Below are 18,577 nucleotides of genomic sequence, written 5' to 3'. Positions count from 1 at the left end.
ATGAAATTTGTTTAGGGTTCTCATGCTTTTATGACACTTGAACCCTAGATTCAAGCCTTGATAAGTTTCGGCCACAATAAGTTTAAGGGCCTAGGAAACTTGGAACCTAACCTAATTATGCTCATATTGTTCCTTGTAATAATTGCTATGAAATTTGTTTAAGGTTCTCATGCTTTTATGACACTTGAACCCTAGCTTTAAGTTTGATAAGTCTCGGCCACATCATGTTTTAAGGGCATTGGAAACTTAGAACCTAACCTAATTATGCTCATGTTGTTCCTTGTAATAATTGCTATGAAATTTGTTTAAGGTTCTCATGCTTTTATGACACTTGAACCCTAGCTTTAAGTTTGATAAGTCTCGTCCACATCATGTTTTAAGGGCATTGGAAACTTAGAACCTAACCTAACTATGCTCATGTTGTTCCTTGAAATAATTGCTATGAAAGTTGTTTAAGGTTCTCATGTTTTTATGACACTTGAAACCTAGTTTCAAGCCTTAAGGGTTTCGGCCACAACAAGTTTAAGGGCCTAGGGAACTTAGAACTTAACCTAATTATGCTCATGATGTTTCTTGTAATAATTGCTATGAAATTTGGTTTAGGGTTCACATGCTTGAATGTTGATTTTAACCCATGGAATGCTTGATAAGATTCGGCCATGATAAGTTTATAAGCTTAGGAAACCTAGAACCTAACCTAAACATGCTCATGATGTTTTCTTATGGTATATGATATGATATTGGTTTAGGGTTCACATGCTTGTATGTTGATTTCTAACCTAAGACACAACTATATGTTTCGGCCATTATATGACATTAGGGTTAGAAATCCAAATATGATTTTCCATGTATCTCACATGCAATGTTTTATGATGTGGTAAGAACTTGCTATGTTTCTATGTTTAATTATGTACACTTATGATCTATGTATGATGGTAACCTTTATGCTGTGCTATGTGCCCAAGTTATGCATGCTATTTATGATGAGCTGTGTGCCAAATTTATGCATGATATTTATGATGAGCTGTGTGCCCAAATTATGCATGCTATTTATGATGAGCTGTGTGCCCAAACTATGCATGTATTTATGATGTGCTGTGTGCCCAAATTGTATATACCATTATGATGAGCTGTGTGCCCAAAATTCTATATGGTATGATATGATAGGAAATATGATGTGCATGAAATAATAAGAACCATGATATGTATGGCATGCTACTTTATTTTATATGGCTTGTACCAAGGGTGGGCTCCATAAGCGCCCCGGGGTCGATGGACTAAGAAACGGGCCTCGTTAGGGATGTGCTCCTAAGTGCCCCTAGGTCGATGGACTAAGAAACGGGCCTAGTATGTATGCCTTGTAGGGTTCAAGACTTGCTACCTTGGACCTACATAGGACGCGCGCATTTATGTATGTGGTACAAGCCGAGGCCCTAATCATGTTATGATTATGTTTAAGTATGTATGTAATAAGTTTTCAAGGGACATGTTGCATATATTATTGCATGAATCATGTTTTTGAAAGTCATCTCGCATAACATTTTATGATTATGTTACGATATACCATGATGCTTATGACATGTTATGTTAGGTTGAACTTTATGATTATGTTATGACATGCAATGATCAAGATTATGTTATGCTAGGATGCACTTTATGATTATATCATGATATGCTATGATGCTTATGATTATGTTATGTTATGCTAGGATGAACTTTATGATTACGTTATGATATGCTATGATTATGATTATGTTATGCTAGGATGCATGTTATGATATGCCATGATACCTTACGATTATGTTATGATATGATGCTTCTATATATGATATGATGAGTTGTATTTATGCTTTATGCCTTGGAGATTTAGTTATGTTATACGGTTTTTGTGAGTAGAAAAGGATCTTACTGAGCCTTGTGTGCTCACAGCTTACTTTCCTTGTACCACAGATAAGGGCAAAGAATGGATGTACTAAGGGAGCAATAGGAGGGGGCAAGAAGGACGTGTGTAGTAGTGACTCGGCTAAAGAGAAAGACCTGCTTCTAGTTAATAAGAATTATGTTTTATGTCGTTCTTTATGACTCCATGACATTTCATCATGCTCTTTAGTATCATGGTTTAAATTTATGTTAAGCATGTTATGTGACTCATATGATAAGTAGTTAGTGATGATGATTTGAAAAGTAAGGAAAAAGTTTTAAAGAAAAAAAATTATACTATAGATAAGACTTCCGCTGTTTTAAGAAGAAATGATAAGTAACCCCCGTCAGCTTGAGCAGGAAGGGACGGGGCGTTACACAGTCTCTGGCACATCACAAGTCTTTCCATCTAGAACTACAAGTAAAAGAAGTCAGTTATGGCTGATTGGGAAAAATGAATAAGAAATTCCAGACAAAGCTTACCCCAGTTGATTTCTGGATGAGGCTGTCAGCAAGCTCGCCAAGAGGAATCGTGGTCACTCTGGCCCTAACATCTGCCCAGGTCTAGGCCAAAGACCTTGTATACGGATCTTATGTTCGGGGGAGTGCAACTTGGAGTGATCTGGATGGCGCCAGGCTTCGGTTGGCAGTTTGATAAAGGTCGTGATGTGCCTAGGCCACTCGGATTGGAGGGCTCTAAAGTCGCCTTGCCCTTAGACTTAGAGGGAGGGGTGGAACGGATGATCGATGTAGCGTCTGCTGGGTCGGACGATGGGGGCATCAGGTAAGAGATGGGTTGCGCTTTGGCAGCCCCGCCCGGTAGCTCAAATAAAGAAAGAGTATGATCGGATGACGGAGGAGTTGGCAAATTGACCGTCCTCTCAGGGATGGCGGTCGAAGATCTCTCGCCCCGCTCGGACGGAGGCCGAGGAACCAACGTGACCATAGAGGTCTTCAGAATAGATGCCTCCGAGCGGGATGAAACCTTCGACTAGAGCCTTTTGTAGCATTGGTGCTAGATCAATGGCTCACTGGAGGTGGCCAATTCCGAAGGAACCATTATGTGCGCCATAGAAGGGCGCTTGGGCGGTAGCTCGCTAGTGTTAGATGCAGCATCACTAGCTGTCGCCCGACTTGCTCTACTTCACTGGTCAGTTCTTCAGATTGCCCGACCGACAATAGCCCACGGGTTTCCAGCTTGGCTGCTCCCTCTACATTGATTTTTGCATTAGTTAGTTTACCCTTACTAGTAAGCAATGCTTTGAATATAACTTTAGCTGCAAAAAAGAAAACAAAATCATTTAGATTCAAAAATAACAGAAGGAAAATGGCTTATCAAAGGAGTCGGGTAGCCGAGCTCGGATGAGACTCAGCCCAAACATATACAGGATGCTTTCCAACAGCAGCTTATGTATATGATATTTCTGACCGGCCAGGTGCGTGACTGCTTGAAGGTAGGTCGGCTCACATTAGTACTTTCCCAGTGTGGGAGATTTCAGCAACTCTATTTTGCCAGTCGGTTAGGAAAGCAGGTCAGTCAGGAAAGCGGGCATAGAAATAGTGATCCTAGTAAGTAACCCGTGGTAGTTTTGATGTGGTTAACCAAGTTAAGTTAGGTCCTGTGTGTATTTGATCCTTGTGTCTAAATGTACAAGAGCTTAGGACCACAAGAAGTCGAGTGGAAGAGTAGCTAGCGAGAAGGATGGTATGAGAAGGGAGTCGATGGATTCGGTGCATCCGAAGGACGAGATGCTGCTGAAGAGTACATCAACGTACGAGAAGGACGTGCACGGAGGTCCTAGGGACGAGAAGCCGAGGAGGAATGTTACTCGAGGAGAAGGCTAGAGTCAGATCCGGGTGAGCCCAATTCCGGATGGAGGAAATCACCCAGGTGATAAGAGCAGCGGAAGAGTAAACGGAGAGCTATGGAGATGCTGGAGGCACCTCCAATGATGCTGGAGGCACCCTCGTGCCTTTCTGGTGGAAGGCGCCATCAACCCGTTGAAGGCGCCCTTGCGCCTTTTTGGAAGATGCCTTCAACCCCTTAAAGGCGCCTTAGACTGAGCAAACAGTAACCTTCACACGGATAGCACTTGCCACGTTGGAGGCACCTTCTAGCCTATTGAAGGGGCCTTAAACCCTCGGATAAGATTTTCCAGGAGCTATAAAATGATCCTTAAAGTTAGGAAGTTAACAACAACTTCTGTATTAACTTTCCTAATCATTCTTGAGCTATCAACTTATGTAAAAGGCTTCTCCGCCTTTAACGAAGGAGATCTTCTAGTGTTTTTCAACGCCTTGGATTAACAACCACCTAGGTTGTAACCAAGTAAAATTTTGACCTTTTACCTACTCTTTTTAAGTTGTTATTTCTTTTATTATTGTTATTTTTATTGTGTTACTAATCAAATCAAAAGAACAAGAAGAAGTTATTTGTTTTGTAGGCAATTCACCTCCTCTTACCGGCCCCGCTGCACCAACAATTGGTATCAAAGTCAAAACGCTTCAAAAGGAATAACCACCGACTGAAACACCGAGACGATGGTCGGACCAAGCATATATCCACTGAAGTTCGATGGAGAATTCGTGACATGGAAGAAACACATAGAGGTATTCTTTAAAATAGACTTTGAATTGCTTTTAATTATTAAATATGATTTTATATCTCCCAAAGACCCACAAGGAAATAAAAATAAAAAGAATACCAATGGACCAAGAAGGAGCAAACAGACTTCGTAGCAAATGGATGAACTGAATTCTATCTGCTGAGTGTGATACCTCCGCAAGAAGTCAACAGAATCGACACCTATGAATCAGCAAAGGAACTTTTGGAGAAGTTCTTACAACTACACGAAGGTACGTCCAAAGCCAAGCTCACAAAATGAGATTTGCTCCGGAACCAACTTACCAACCTTCGGATGAAAGAAGGAGAGTCAGTAGCACAACTGCACACCAAGTTGAAGGAGTTAATAACCAGAGTTACAAATCTCGAAGAACAGGTAACAAATTAAGATTCGTTAAAGTATGCTTTAAATGTTTTCCCTATGACACAAGACTGGACGTCTATAATAGACTCTTATTACATTTCAAAAGATCTAGAAGTAAGTACTTTAGAGAGTTTATTTTCTACTTTAGAACTTCACAAATCTAAATGTGCAGAATTGAAAAAGGAGCCCAGTCGGATCATTGCCCTAAAGGCAAGAATAGATGATCAAGACTTCGAAGCATCCATAGACGAAGATGAAGCGGTGTTAATGGTAAGAAAATTTAGTAAGTTTATTAAATATAATAAATTTACTAAGTTGCAGGCGAAAAAGCACTTTTGAAACAAAAGAAAGGTCCGATGTTACAACTGTCAAGCAGAAAGACACATCAAGGACGACTGTCTCAATCTAAAGAAGAAGGGCAAGGACATTGGAAAAAAACCAACAAAATCGAAGCATAAGAATCTGAAAGCCACATGGAATGAATCGTCATCCTCCGAGTTCGAGATTAAAGCTTACGCCGGATTAGCTCTAATGACAAATCACCAAAGAGAAGATGAAAGCAGCTCAAAGATGAGCATCGATAAAGGGAGAGGATCATCAGTGGAAAGCTGCAATGAAGATGGAGCATCATAACACAAGGTAAGTGAGGTACGCGCGCTATCTCCGAAGCAATCTTTTGAATTTATTAAAATACTTTCTAAAAATATGTGCAAATTGAAAAAAGAAAATGTTGATTTGAAAAGACAATTAGCTAATGCATGTCCACTAGAATTGTTTGATAATTTAAAATTAGAAAATAAAAAATTAAAAACATAAATTGAAAAATTAAAAGATAACCATGCATGTTCTAACTACCTTCAAAAATCAAAGTTTAGAAAGTATGGTAGAATTAACTGGTACATTAGGAATCAGTAGGGACAGATTAAGAAAATCCCTAGGAATCATGTATCACCAAAATTTTTAGTGAATTCAATCAAAAAAAATCTATATTGGGTTCCTCAATCTTGTTTAGATAATTAAATAAATTTTTGTTTGCATGCCTTTATCTTATTAGACAAAGTAATGCATGCTATAAATTTAATTTACCTTATTTATTCTTGTCGACAAAATCAATCATTTTTGTTAACTTTCTCATTAATTTTTTGTTCGAAAATGGTATTTTGAAAATATTTCATAAACTTATTTTTAAAAACTTCTATTTTTCTATAATAAAATATGATGTTTTCTATCAATAATAAGATTCTTTGACATTTTTCATGTTTTATTTGAATTATTATGAATTATTTTTTAAAAAGTTAATTTTTAATATTAAAAATTCAGGAAAATAGAAACTCTAGAACTTTAAAATTTTCTAATATTTGACAATATGTTTTTTATATCCAGAAAATTTTTAGTGTCGAAAAATATTTTTAAGATTGATTTTCACAAAACTAATTGTTCTAATGAAATAAATCAATTCTATTCATTAAACCAATTTTTTTATGAATACTTTTATATTGATAAAACTTATTCTATTTAAGTTTGACAAAAAAATTTAGGTTTTTTCGAAATGGATAACGAATTTCTAAATTATTTTTGTCAAAACAGAAGATTAATTAGCAAAGATAGAATATTTTTAAAAAATTATATCTAAAACATGTTAGCTTACAGATAATTTTTGTTAAGTACTCCTAGAAAAATATTTTAAATTTTATAATAGTTTATTTTATTTTTCTCAAATTTTATTTTGATGTGATCAAAGGGGGAGAAGTAAGTATAAGTACAAGTTAAGGGGGAGTAAGAATTTTATTGCTTAATTCATTACAATATTTGATTCTAATTGCAACCTCTTTACATAAGTTATGTTATTGCATTTTTAACCCTAACTTGAACTTGAGTTGATGCACATCAAAAATGGGGAGATTGTAAGTACCCCGTGGTAGTTTTGATGTGGTCAACCAAGTTAAGTTAGGTCTTGTATGTTTTTTATCCTTGTTTCTAAGTGTGTAGACCCTTAGGAACATAAGAAGTCGAGTGGAAGATGTAGCTAGCGAGAAGGATGACATGGGAAGGAAGTCGACAGGCTCGGTGCATTCGAAGGACAAGATGTTGTGGAAGAGTACACTGGTAGACGAGAAGGACGTGTGCAGTGGTCTGAGGGGCAAGAAGCCGGGGAGGAAGGTTGCTCGAGGAGAATGTTGGAGTTGGGTCCAGGTGAGCCCAATTCCTAATGGACAAAATCATCCAAGTGATCGGAGCAGCGGAAGAGTAAACAGAGAGCTATGGAGCTGTCGGAGGTGACTCTAATGATGCTGGAGGCGCACTCGCACTTTTCTGGTGGAAGGCGCCTTCAACCCGTTGAAGGCGCCCTCGCACCTTTTTGAAAGGCGACTTCAACCCCTTGAAGACGCCTTAGATTGAGTAAACAGTAATCGTTAGCGAAGATAGAGTTTTATCTCCGCACGGATAACGCTTGCCATGTTGGAGGCACCTTTCAACCTATTGAAGGCGCCTTTAACCCTTGGATAAGATTTTCCAAGAGCTATAAAATGACCCATGGAGCTAGGAAATTAATAATAACTTCTATATTAACTTTTCTGATCATTCTTAAGTTGTCAACGTGCGTAAAAGGTTTCTCCGCCTTCAATGAAGGGGATCTTCTAATGTTTTTTAACGCCTTGGATTAACAACCATGTAGGTTGTAACCAAGTAAAACTTTGACCTTTTACCTACTCTTTTTAAGTTATTATTTCTTGTATTATTGTTATTTTTATTATGCTACTAATCAAATCAAAAGAACGTAAAGAGGTTATTTTTTTTGTAGGAAATTCAACCCCCTCTTGTCGGCCCCACTGCACCAACAACTTCCAGCCTCTATTAGAGGTGGGCATCTTCTTAAAATAGACGGCACTCACTCATGCTTGAAAGATGAAGACACTCGGCTCAGAAAATTTTAGGTAATAAAAATACTAAAAAATGCCGGTAAAAGAGGAATGTCATATAGGTGGAATAATACTACAACCCCGCACAATAACCTAAAGGAGTAATATACCAACTGTTGCAAAGGAATGTGAAAATATCTATAGACGTCGGAAAAAAAATGGATGGGAAAGCGCAGACCGACATACAGTTGGTCTTTAAAAAAAGGAAGAAAACTGTCATGGGGCGTATGAGGCCGAGAATAGGTGGAAGGGATTGCGATTTGGTGATCGTCATGAATGTGATAGGTCATGTTCATCTGGTCTACCTCATCGCTATTAAAATCCGACTTGGTGAAAGTATACCATAGCCCAGGGACAATCAGGAGGAGGAGAACGCGCCATATGAAGACGATGAAATTCAAAGTTCAAAGATCGACAGGAGGAAAAGGAGAAGACTTACTGAGAGAAAGTCACCGACGATGAACAGAGAATAAGGATCAAAGAAGACGAGGATGAAGAAGAGGGTGTGGATATGGAGAAGAAAGGAATAAAGGGCTTAAAAACCTGTGGACGATCGTCCTGAGCCATCCGATCAAGGGCTTGGGAAAAGAGACTTATCTTGGCCGTCAAATTCAAAAAGGCAGTCATCACATCAAATCCCAACAGTCACCTATCACATCACACATTCGATGACAGAGGATCACGACACGTGGCATTCAACCATAGGTGGTATTAATGAGGAATGGAAGCGTATAATTAAAAGGCATGGTCGGTGTACTTTACATTAATGACCAAGGATTTGAACGGTTTCCAAGAAATCATGGTGACACCAACAACAATTAAAAGGCACGGAGTGGGGGCGGCCGCTAGGAAAAGAGATCAGAAAGAAGTTAACAAATGGCTAAGTGTCGTTCACGCCTGATCCGAGCGGCATCAACCTCGGAGTATGAGTGGTCGATCGGGAGAGAGATCATAAAGAAGTTAACAAATGGCTAAGTGTCGTCCATGTCGGATCCAAGCGGCATCAATCTCTGAGAAGAGATCAGCTTACTAGAAAGCGGTAAGAACAGTGATCGTCATAGCTGAGTGGCGGCTCTAAACTCTAGAACATCCGGTCTAGAAGAAGAGTTGCTGAGAATACTAATTGTCCAGTCAGTCGGACTTGCAGCCTCCTTCGACTAGACTTGAGGGTAAAACTTATAATACGGTGATGAAGAGAGCCCCACCAAAGATAAGCTGAAGCAAGGAAGAGAGGATGATGTAGTGGTTAAAGTCAAAATAGTCAAAGGCCTAGGACCAAAGATCAGGCGAAGTTGGCCAAACGGACCTTTAAGGTCGGTCGAACGTGACCGTCCGAACGGCCATCCTTTGAAAACTTGCAATGGGTTAAAAGACAAATAGTAAATCTCCCGATCCACCGTCCCTGCTGAGCGGACCTTATGTCCAATCAAACGACAAGTAGCTCTCCGACAACCAGACAGCCGAGTGAAGGGCAGGTTAGTATCCTTACTCTGTACGGGCGAGATGGTGATGTCCCGGCCGAACGACTTCCGGTCGACCTATAATAGGACCCACAGGCATATCTCACTGCACCCTTTGGGAAGTTTGTGTCGTTGATAATAGAGCATGTCCAACATGCAAATCGTACTTTAAAAGCTTCCAACCTATCATATCAGATATTTATGCGCGCCCTTAAGGAAAAGTGTCAGAGACACTTTTGACTTGTCTTTTCCTAGAACACTTTGGAAAATGTGTATATGTTTTAAGATATGTGCACAGACGTTACAATGACACTATAAAAAGCGGTTCTTATCCACAGGCGGAGGTATGCGATACTTTATTATCTTACACACACTAAGCCACTATTCATTGTTACTATTCTTTTCCACTAAACCAAAGACTGACTTGAGTGTCGGAAGACCAACGCCGAAAATCTCTTCTCAGTTCGACCCTAACATTCTTGGTTTTACAAGACAGTAAAAACTTTATCTAGTCAACCACATAAACACATCCACAATCTATCATCTTCTCCCCTTTTAGACCGCATCAGTATCAAAACACTACCTTATCTTAGTTTTCATCTAAAAATATCATTATTCTAACATTGTAATAACTTTGGCCAAAACATTGTCAAATAAAATTACAACTATTTAGTAAAACTTATTACAGATGAGGAACTCTTTTATATTAAAATATCATTTTTCAACTTAATAAAAATTACTCCAGTTTAACCCAAATCACTCCAACTCTTTTATTTCAAAATATCAGTTTTCAACTTAATAAAAATTACTCCAATTTAACCAAAATCACTCCAACTATTTTCTTTAATTGGCACCTTGTTAAGCTAAAGTTACCGACTTGGTAGCAAAAAAGAGTACTTGATCGGATCCAGAGATAGCAACATCATGAGATCGCAACATCACGAGAGGACGCATGGAGGGGTACGTGCAATGCCAGGAGAGGGTGAGGTATCCCACTACACTTTCACGACAGATGAAGGATGCTTTCACATTACATACACCCAGATATAGATGCTTCGGACACATACACACTACTCCAGAGAGACGGCAGGGATAGACCTGAGAGGCTGGAGTGGGCATGGGGAAAAATATCTGGAGCAAAGTGCTAGATGGGACGGAGGACACTTCGAGGAGTAACTTGTCGATGTCGTTTGAGCTCTCACTAGATTATACCTTTTGAAAGAGTGTAGTGAGAGTGATGTGAGGAGCGATGTGGAGTGATGAGAGGGGGGAGTCATGCTTTAGAGTATGGAAGATAGCACGATTGAGATGAGAGTGATGTATAGATGAATAGATCTATATTTGAATGATCTATCTAGTTTATAATAAACTGTTCGTGGTAAAGACGTCACAAATTCACTTATGATCAAGATTTTACCAAAAACCCCAAGAAAGCGAATAGACTCATTCGAAAAGTCTATATAGTTGCAACAAACGATTTATGGTAAAGACATTCCAAATCTATTTATGGCTGAGACTTTATCAAAAAGTTCATAAGGATGAATAGATTAATCAAAAAGGTATAATTAGTCTGCAACAAATGATTCACGGTAAAGATACGTCAAATATGTTGATAATTGATCACTTACTAAAATTAACTTCCGAAGAGTATTGGAGACGCGACAAAGCATTGGTTGACCATATACTCCAATGCATGCCACAGAGCCGAAGGAGATGGAGGGTTGATGACACTAGGACACATGTGGAATATACAAAGATGATGCTAGGTGACATGCGAGCTATACACAGCGAATATTGTGACACGCAAGGTGAAGGCACATATGATTCACTCGATGCCTCATCTCCTAATTCTCATTTGGGAAACTGGAAGATGAGTAATTGACCGGGACGAGATGCTTTGAGAGATTATTAGTACTCAAGTGAGCACATGCACATTACCTCATAAATTCCCTTCTAAATCTGATACTTCCTCGAACATGAGATAACGGATCGTTATCTTTATATGTTTGTGTACCTTTTGAAGATATATATATTTATCTCTCATTTAAAAAAAAACTACTATAACATATAACAACTTTGACCAAAATTATTACACATTATAATAATTTTAAATAAACCTACTACAATTTTGTTATAATAGTTTTAAACAATATTACTACACTTTTAATAATTTTAACTAAAACTGCTCCAACAATACTACGAATATTTTCAAAATGAAAAATAGAATATAACACTATTTTGGTATTTTTAAAATTAGGATACTAATTTTTTTGACAAAAAAACAATAAAGAAGGCTGTCTTTTGATTTTTTTTGCACTTATTATATTATATTTTCTACCCTTTCCTTTCAGTTTTTTAGGTATTGGGAGCCGCTATATAAACCTAATCTTGTTCTTAAGCATGGAGAAAAAAATAATAGAAAAGCCAATTACCTTAAGAGTTAGATCGATTGTGGGAACAATTTTTTGACATTTTCTTTTGCTATAAAGGAAAAAAATGTCAAACAAGATACTCATAGCAGAAGAACACTAAATGCAGCATACCTCCAATATCGTGCAAAATAGCTCGTCTCTAACCACCACTATTCTCATCCGGCCGCACCTTTGGAAAGGTCTGAATCACAGGTAATTGCCAAAGTTCAAACCAATGAACTACCAAAATTCCTTAATTGTATTTCACAATGTAGCAACGGTCACCCAAAAATTCCCACATTAAATGGACTTCAATGCAGCATTTGACCATCATCTTCATCTATATCCATTGCCCATTCGGAAGACGAGTGATTTTGAAAAGAATGACGGGTGAAGTCAAACTCGGTTACTTCATCATCACTGTCAATATTTTTTGGAGTAACATAGTTCTGGTACCTCCTCCATCCCAGGAGAAACACATTGAAATAGTAGCTAACTAAGCTTTTCTTTGTCTTGTAAGGAAAATTGAGGTTAAGCTCGTCCCAAAAATTCTTGTTTAGAGATGGCTGATTCTTAAAAACTATATCCCGAAACTTTTTTTCTTCTTCCTCAGTCCATGAAAATGCAACTTCCTCACCCATACTTTCAAATCCCCAATCATGGAAAGCCCTGCCAAGTTCACATTTTAGTTGTTGCCTTTTTTCTGCAATGTGGCATCTAACACATTCTGCAGATTGTGGTCGTTCACACTGACAGGTATTTTGCCTCCCCCTGCCAATAGGAGGTCTGCCTATCCAATCTGGGATTACTGCTTGAAATTTTGCACCAATAGGTATCTTAGCTCTTTGCAGATCTCTAGAAAGCCACCTTTCAGACTGAAGCTTCTCATTGCTTCTGGCTGCTTTACTCTGTTCAGTGCTACCAACCTGTGCTTAAAAACAGAATTGCCATAATCTGCTTTGTTTGACAAATTTAGCATGATAGGTTTGTGGATCTTAAGAATTTAATCACGAAGTTAAATAACTTGGAAATAAGATACATCCTTCCAGAAAACCAGAACTAGTAAAATACGGGACACTTGATAAGCGCTCCATTTATGAGAGATGCTAAGGAAGTTATAGTCCAGTAACTTAGGAACAAACAATCAGTAAACACTATATCATATTGAAAAGAGTCACGACTGCAAGTGGATTAACCGAAATAAGATACATCCTTCCAGAAAACCAGAACTAATAAAATACAGCACACTTGATAAGTGCTCCAATTATAAGAAATGCTAAGGAAGTTATAGTCCAGTAACTTAGGAACAAACAATCAGTAAACACTATATCGTATTGAAAAGAGTGACGACTGTAAGTGGATTAACCGAAACATTTCCTATAAAGATAGGATTACATTATAGATTAACTTTAAATTCATATCTTTTTGTGCAACTCATGGATGAACTCACCGAGACACGTAAAATTGGTGCATGTTGTTTTTAGATGACATCATTTTGAATGATGAGACATATGATGGAGTAAATGTTAAACTTGAATTTTGATTGGAAATACTAGATGTAAAATGTTTAATCTTAGTAAAATAAAGACATAATATATAAAATTTAAATTAAGCAGTAGTAGATGTAGCAGGACCATTTGTAACATAAGAGAACAAATTCCCTATAACTAAGAGTTTTAAATATCTCCAATCATTTTTGCAAAAGGATGGAGGGGTTGATAGAGATGTTTTACATAAAATACAAGAAACATGGTTGAAATCGAGGAGGGCAACATGTATTCTTTGTGATTGTAAGATACGTACCTTTATAACTTATATGAAAAATTTACAAAATGACAGTTAAACCTCATATGTGTTATGGAGTTGAATGTTGGGTCATAAATTAAGCACATAAGCAGAAGATAAGAGTTGAATGTTGGGTCATAAATTAAGCACATAAGCAAAAGATAAGAGTTGTAGAAATGAAGATATTAAGGTGGATATGCGAACATATGAGAAAAGACAAGATAAAAAATGAGAACATTAAAAAGAAAGTTGGGATTGTACTGACTGAGGGAAAGCTCTCAGAGTCACATTTAAGATGGTACATGTACTTAGATGACCAATAAATACTTCATTTAAGCAATATGAGACCATGATATCGAGAAAGGAGACTAAAGAAAACATGGCTAGCAACATTACAATAACATAAAATTTATTTAAATATAAATGAGGATATAATAAAGGATCGAGCTTAATGACGTTAGAGGAATCATATAGTTGATCCCACTTAGTGGAATAAAGACTTGGTTGTTATTGTAACCCACCTGAATTACTCGCTTTGACATCTCGAACCACTTGAGAGAGTTCCCTAGGCTAAGACTTCTTTTTGGAACAACCGTTGTTATTGTAACCCTCCTGAACTACTTGCTTTGACATCACTTGAAAGAGTTGCCTAGGTTATCCAGGTGACCCAAACTTCTTTTTAGAACAACCGTCTAATGAGACTACTTAGTCCCTCTTCCATTTTCATCTAGGTGGCCACCCAAATCGAGTTTTAGAACATTAAAGATGAGATAAATGTTGGTAGGAAGTAATGTAGTGTTTTGGATAATAGAGGTGGAATTAAGATGTCACCGAATCACAGACAAGAATCAAGGTGCTCAACCACTCAATGACAATCAACAAGGAATGTCTAATCATGAAGGTTTAACTGAGGTGCTAGGCATCCCTAAGACTTAAAAGTCACTCCAGCAAAAAGGGATTGCCATAGAGAGAGGAATGGTCAATATATCTAGATTTGTAACTTATGAGAGAATCGACGAGGAGACTAAATTACAAATTAAGACTTTAACACAAATATTAGAAGTAGACATCTGATATTAATGCTATTTACATTAGTGCATAACATTTTGGATTTTAAATGTGTGTTAGGTATTTGAGCTAAAAAATTATTTTTTGCAACTAAAAAAACTTAAATATTCATCTAAATCTCCTAGAAAGCTTCTCTCTTGTGGAATATGTGGAAACTAAAGCAAGTGCGTGTTGGAATTTTCATCAATCATATGTTGATGGCAATCAACATATTGGAAATCACTTCTCTTTTCATCATCACACATTGTTTCTTTCATTGCATCCTCTGTACAGTCATCTCCACCTTTCACTCTTTTGTTTCACCACCATCATTAATTCTCTATACTCATCCATTATCAGATACTAACTTCTCACTGTATTTTCTTTATTCAACCTTCATCAACTCTATTTTCTAAAGAAAAAAAAACAAAAATATTCCATCTACAGCATGATTTCATTTTCTAATCTACACTATTGGCAGGTTATTTTTAATGTTCACCCTTCATTATTCATTTTTCCTTCCTTTTATGATTCCTTTCTCTAGTCTTTGTCATTGGCAGTTTATCTTTATTGATCAGCCTTCATTGCTAACTTTTAATTGTTTCCTTCTCCAAGCTTTCATAGATGTATTCCTTTTCTGAACCTTCTTAATTAGATTTTTCTCTGTTGTTCAGCCTTCATTGTCGATTTTTCTCTCTTTCTCACCAAGTTTTCTACAAGCTTTAACTTATAAAATTGTCAGAAGTTGTAAAACAAACACACTTCAAAAAGGTCAAGATGCTAGCATCTCTTATTAGTAACTTTGACAACCCTTTAGGTACTTGTTTATTAGTGTACTCTAGACAAAGATTTAAGAAAGATGATTGGACATGCTAAATAACAAAATGAGCTCTACCATCTTAAAACATCAAGTTATTCCTCAACTCAACTGTTAGTATCTGAGTCCTTGCTTATTCCAATATCTAAGTTAGTATTCTGAGCCCTTGCTAAATCCATTTTGTTTCTAATTATATCATCAACATAAATTTCATTTTTCACCATGACATAAAGCCTACTTGGTTAACTTGAACTCCATTGCCATGTCTACCAGCTTATCGAAGCATGAGAAATGAAGAGACCAAGGCATTAGAGAAAAACAAAACATGAGATTTAGTGAAATTGTGATGGAGACAAGTAGCGATCTCCTCTAAAAGTTTATAAATGTGGAAATAAAGATTCTAAAACTCAACTATTGATTTGACATACTTTGGAAAATGAAGATTTGAAAATAAAAAAGTCAGCTATAAATTCCTAGCAATTCCAATGTGTTTTAATTTCCAGTGTTTGGAAAATAGAAGCATCAATTAAGAGTTTACATGAGTCTTTATATCTAGAAGGTATAAATGTGTGATATGGTATTGATGAATTATGATAAAGAAATTGAGTTTTTATCACTTTTTCCAAATTGTGTGATGCAATCCCCTCTACCATGTGATGCCTAGGGTTCCTTAGAGATGTGAAATACAATTGCATAAATTATAAGATGAAAGAGAAATAAGTGTACCAGCAAAGGCAACAAATTTGGACTTGATCTACTACTTCTTCTTCGGAAAGACCTCGCTTGGGCAGCTAAAAGTGCTTGAGCATAGAGCTTCCCAACTTCAGATGAATTGTTTTTGCTCGTGTTTGATGTCAAGGTGTTTGCCAAAGAAGGATGAAATGGATGTGTTGCTACTTTCCTTAGCCAATTAAGCATTGGAGCCAGAGGTTGTTTCTTCCTCTTCTTATGGTTACTTCCTCCATTAGCAACGAATCCTCCCAAGGTTACAACATCCTTGGCATTGCTCTTAGCATCAACAAGTGTTGTCGAGAATTGGTCTTTATTTGTATTTAAAGGTGGCATGGGCTCACCAACCATCTTATAGTTTATAGTTTTACAAGAACTTGAGCTGACAAAAGAAGTGCCGGCATTCTTGTGTCGCTTTGGTTCACGATTTTCCATTTTGTTCTCTGATATTTGAAGCCACAGTTCCAGCAGGTAATTAAGGAAGACCAATTTCAACGACATCTCCATACACGGATCCAATCCCATTGCCTCTGCTACTGATTTCCATTTGCAGTCCTTTGACACCGCACCATAGCCACCTTCCCTTTGCACCATGGAGTAGAGCTTGAATAGATCGATGGGACTCCCGTCGCGAAGCGTGGCCGGCAGCGACTGGATCTGACCATTCTTGCAGATATTCTTGAGGAAGGAAGAAAGGATCCGATCGAACTGGCATCCAAGACTGTCACTGCCGGTCGAGTCCAGGTTGGAGACGTCGAGGTCGGAGCAGTGGCCAACGCTATGGAGCAGCTTGAGGATCTCGGCTACGGAGTGGAGGCGTCTAGGCGAGGTAGAGGCCATGGAACTTCTGTCCATAGGGCGGCGGCGGCGGCAGCAGAAGCGGCAGATGCGCTGAAGCGTATAGCGCTTGCCGCCACCCCAGGCGAGGCCAAAGCGGGTTTGCGGAAAGAAAAAGAAAATGGTTTAAAAAACCGAGTGTGTTTGGGGAACGAACCTTTGGCCTTGTGGGGTTTGAGCGTGCGAAAGCCTAACCCTAATTAGGGTTGAGGAATAGAAGACGAGTAGCAATAAGCATCCATATCCATGGCTTCATAAATTGGATGCACTGAAAAAAAAAAAAAAACTTAAGACCAAAGTCAGAAGCAAACGAGTTGAGTTGAGTTAAGCTGAGCTGAGCTAAGTTGATGTTTGGTTTATTCAAGATTTTTTGATAAGATAATCGAACTAAGTCGAGTCAAGCTTACAATGAATTAAGATTTTGAAATGATTGTTCAAGTTTAACTTAGTTTATTTTTTATGAGTTTGAGTTAGTTTAAATCTTAGTTTGATCTTGGTTCATTTATATATTATCAAGCTCTCAATTTAAGTTTGACTTAAGCTTAGTTCGAGTTTGGTTCGTTTAGATGCTATTGAGCTCTCAATTTAAACTTGTTTGATTATTTGAAACTTTTAATTGTTGATTGGTTATTGAGCTTGATAATTCAAACTTATTTGTTTATTTTATTATTTATTTAGCATATTAAAAAGAGTTTTATTAATAAATATAATTCGTGAACATTGTTCACGAATATTGTTTACGAACATTATTCATGAATGTTAACGAGCTGAACACATATATGTTCTGTTAGAATGTATACTAAAAGCCTAACCTTTTGTATGAACATTTATATTTTGAAATGAGAATCACTTTGGTCAAATGTTCCATGTTAATGCAGTTGTCCATTTAATTTATATTGTAGATAACATGATGTGTGGTATCACACAGAAGATCATGTTATCAGTTCCTTATAAATTATAAATAGTAGCTCATGACCGAAATGGATAGGGACAAACCATTGGAACGGTTGTAGTGTAATTTGAAATTAGTTTGTCTTGACTATAGAATTATACTAGTACACTATGTGTGTATTGAGTAGGACCATTTGAGGTTATTTCTTTTTATACTGACTGCATAAAAGAACAAAATCTCTGTTATTATGGATGTGCATACTTTTAATCCCGATATAATAACACACATATACTTAGTATTTATTTCTTTAATTTATAAAAGGGTGAGATTTATTTAGTTAAATCAATAGGTTCGATAAGTTGGAAAATAATATTATTTATATGGTGTATTGTTGATTATAAAAGGAAACTGTGTCATAGTAATCTAGGTTGATGATGTCCCCTTGAGGAGCTCATAAGGATTATCATGTAAACACTGCAGGTGGACTTAGTCCGACATGATAATAAGGTTGAATGGTACTACTCTTGGAACTAGATGTTAATTAAGTGAGTTGTCAGTAACTCATTTAATTAATGGACATACGATATCTTAAACACAAGGAGACTAACGCACTCATGATAAGTAGGAGCTCATATTGTAATATGGAATTGGTGCGGTAGTTCAATAATAACTCATTAGTGGTATGTGTTATTATTAATGAACTTGAGTTGGGTGTTCGGGTCGAACATAGGAAGCTCAAGTCCATCAGGAGGCCAAAACCAATTCCTCATC

The 18,577-nt window shown here is 37.3% G+C and overlaps 1 protein-coding gene across 1 annotated transcript; it reads right to left on the bottom strand.

Moving 5' to 3' along the window:
• Positions 1 to 11,716: 11,716 nt before the first annotated feature.
• Positions 11,717 to 17,167, bottom strand: LOC122056486 (AT-rich interactive domain-containing protein 2-like). The gene is made up of 2 exons (XM_042618461.1): positions 16,075 to 17,167; positions 11,717 to 12,625 (listed from the first exon to the last, which is right to left on the bottom strand). The coding sequence occupies exons 1-2, from the start codon at positions 16,930 to 16,932 to the stop codon at positions 12,011 to 12,013; spliced, it is 1,473 nt and encodes a 490-aa protein (XP_042474395.1). The 5' UTR covers positions 16,933 to 17,167; the 3' UTR covers positions 11,717 to 12,010.
• Between the last annotated feature and the right edge of the window lie 1,410 nt (positions 17,168 to 18,577).

Source organism: Zingiber officinale, chromosome 3B, assembly GCF_018446385.1.
Source record: "Zingiber officinale cultivar Zhangliang chromosome 3B, Zo_v1.1, whole genome shotgun sequence".
Lineage (NCBI taxonomy): Eukaryota > Viridiplantae > Streptophyta > Magnoliopsida > Zingiberales > Zingiberaceae > Zingiber > Zingiber officinale.
The sequence above is the reverse complement of the archived record's forward strand: the minus strand, read 5'-3'. Positions and strand labels throughout refer to the sequence as shown.

What these genes read in the sequence shown, in the direction of transcription:
- LOC122056486 (XM_042618461.1), bottom strand. Translation starts at nt 16,932, where the DNA reads ATGGACAGAAGTTCCATGGCCTCTACCTCGCCTAGACGCCTCCACTCC. An exon ending in CAAATTTGTTGCCTTTGCTG is followed by an intron (nt 12,626 to 16,074) that starts GTACACTTATTT and finishes TTTTAAGCACAG; the next exon opens with GTTGGTAGCACTGAACAGAG.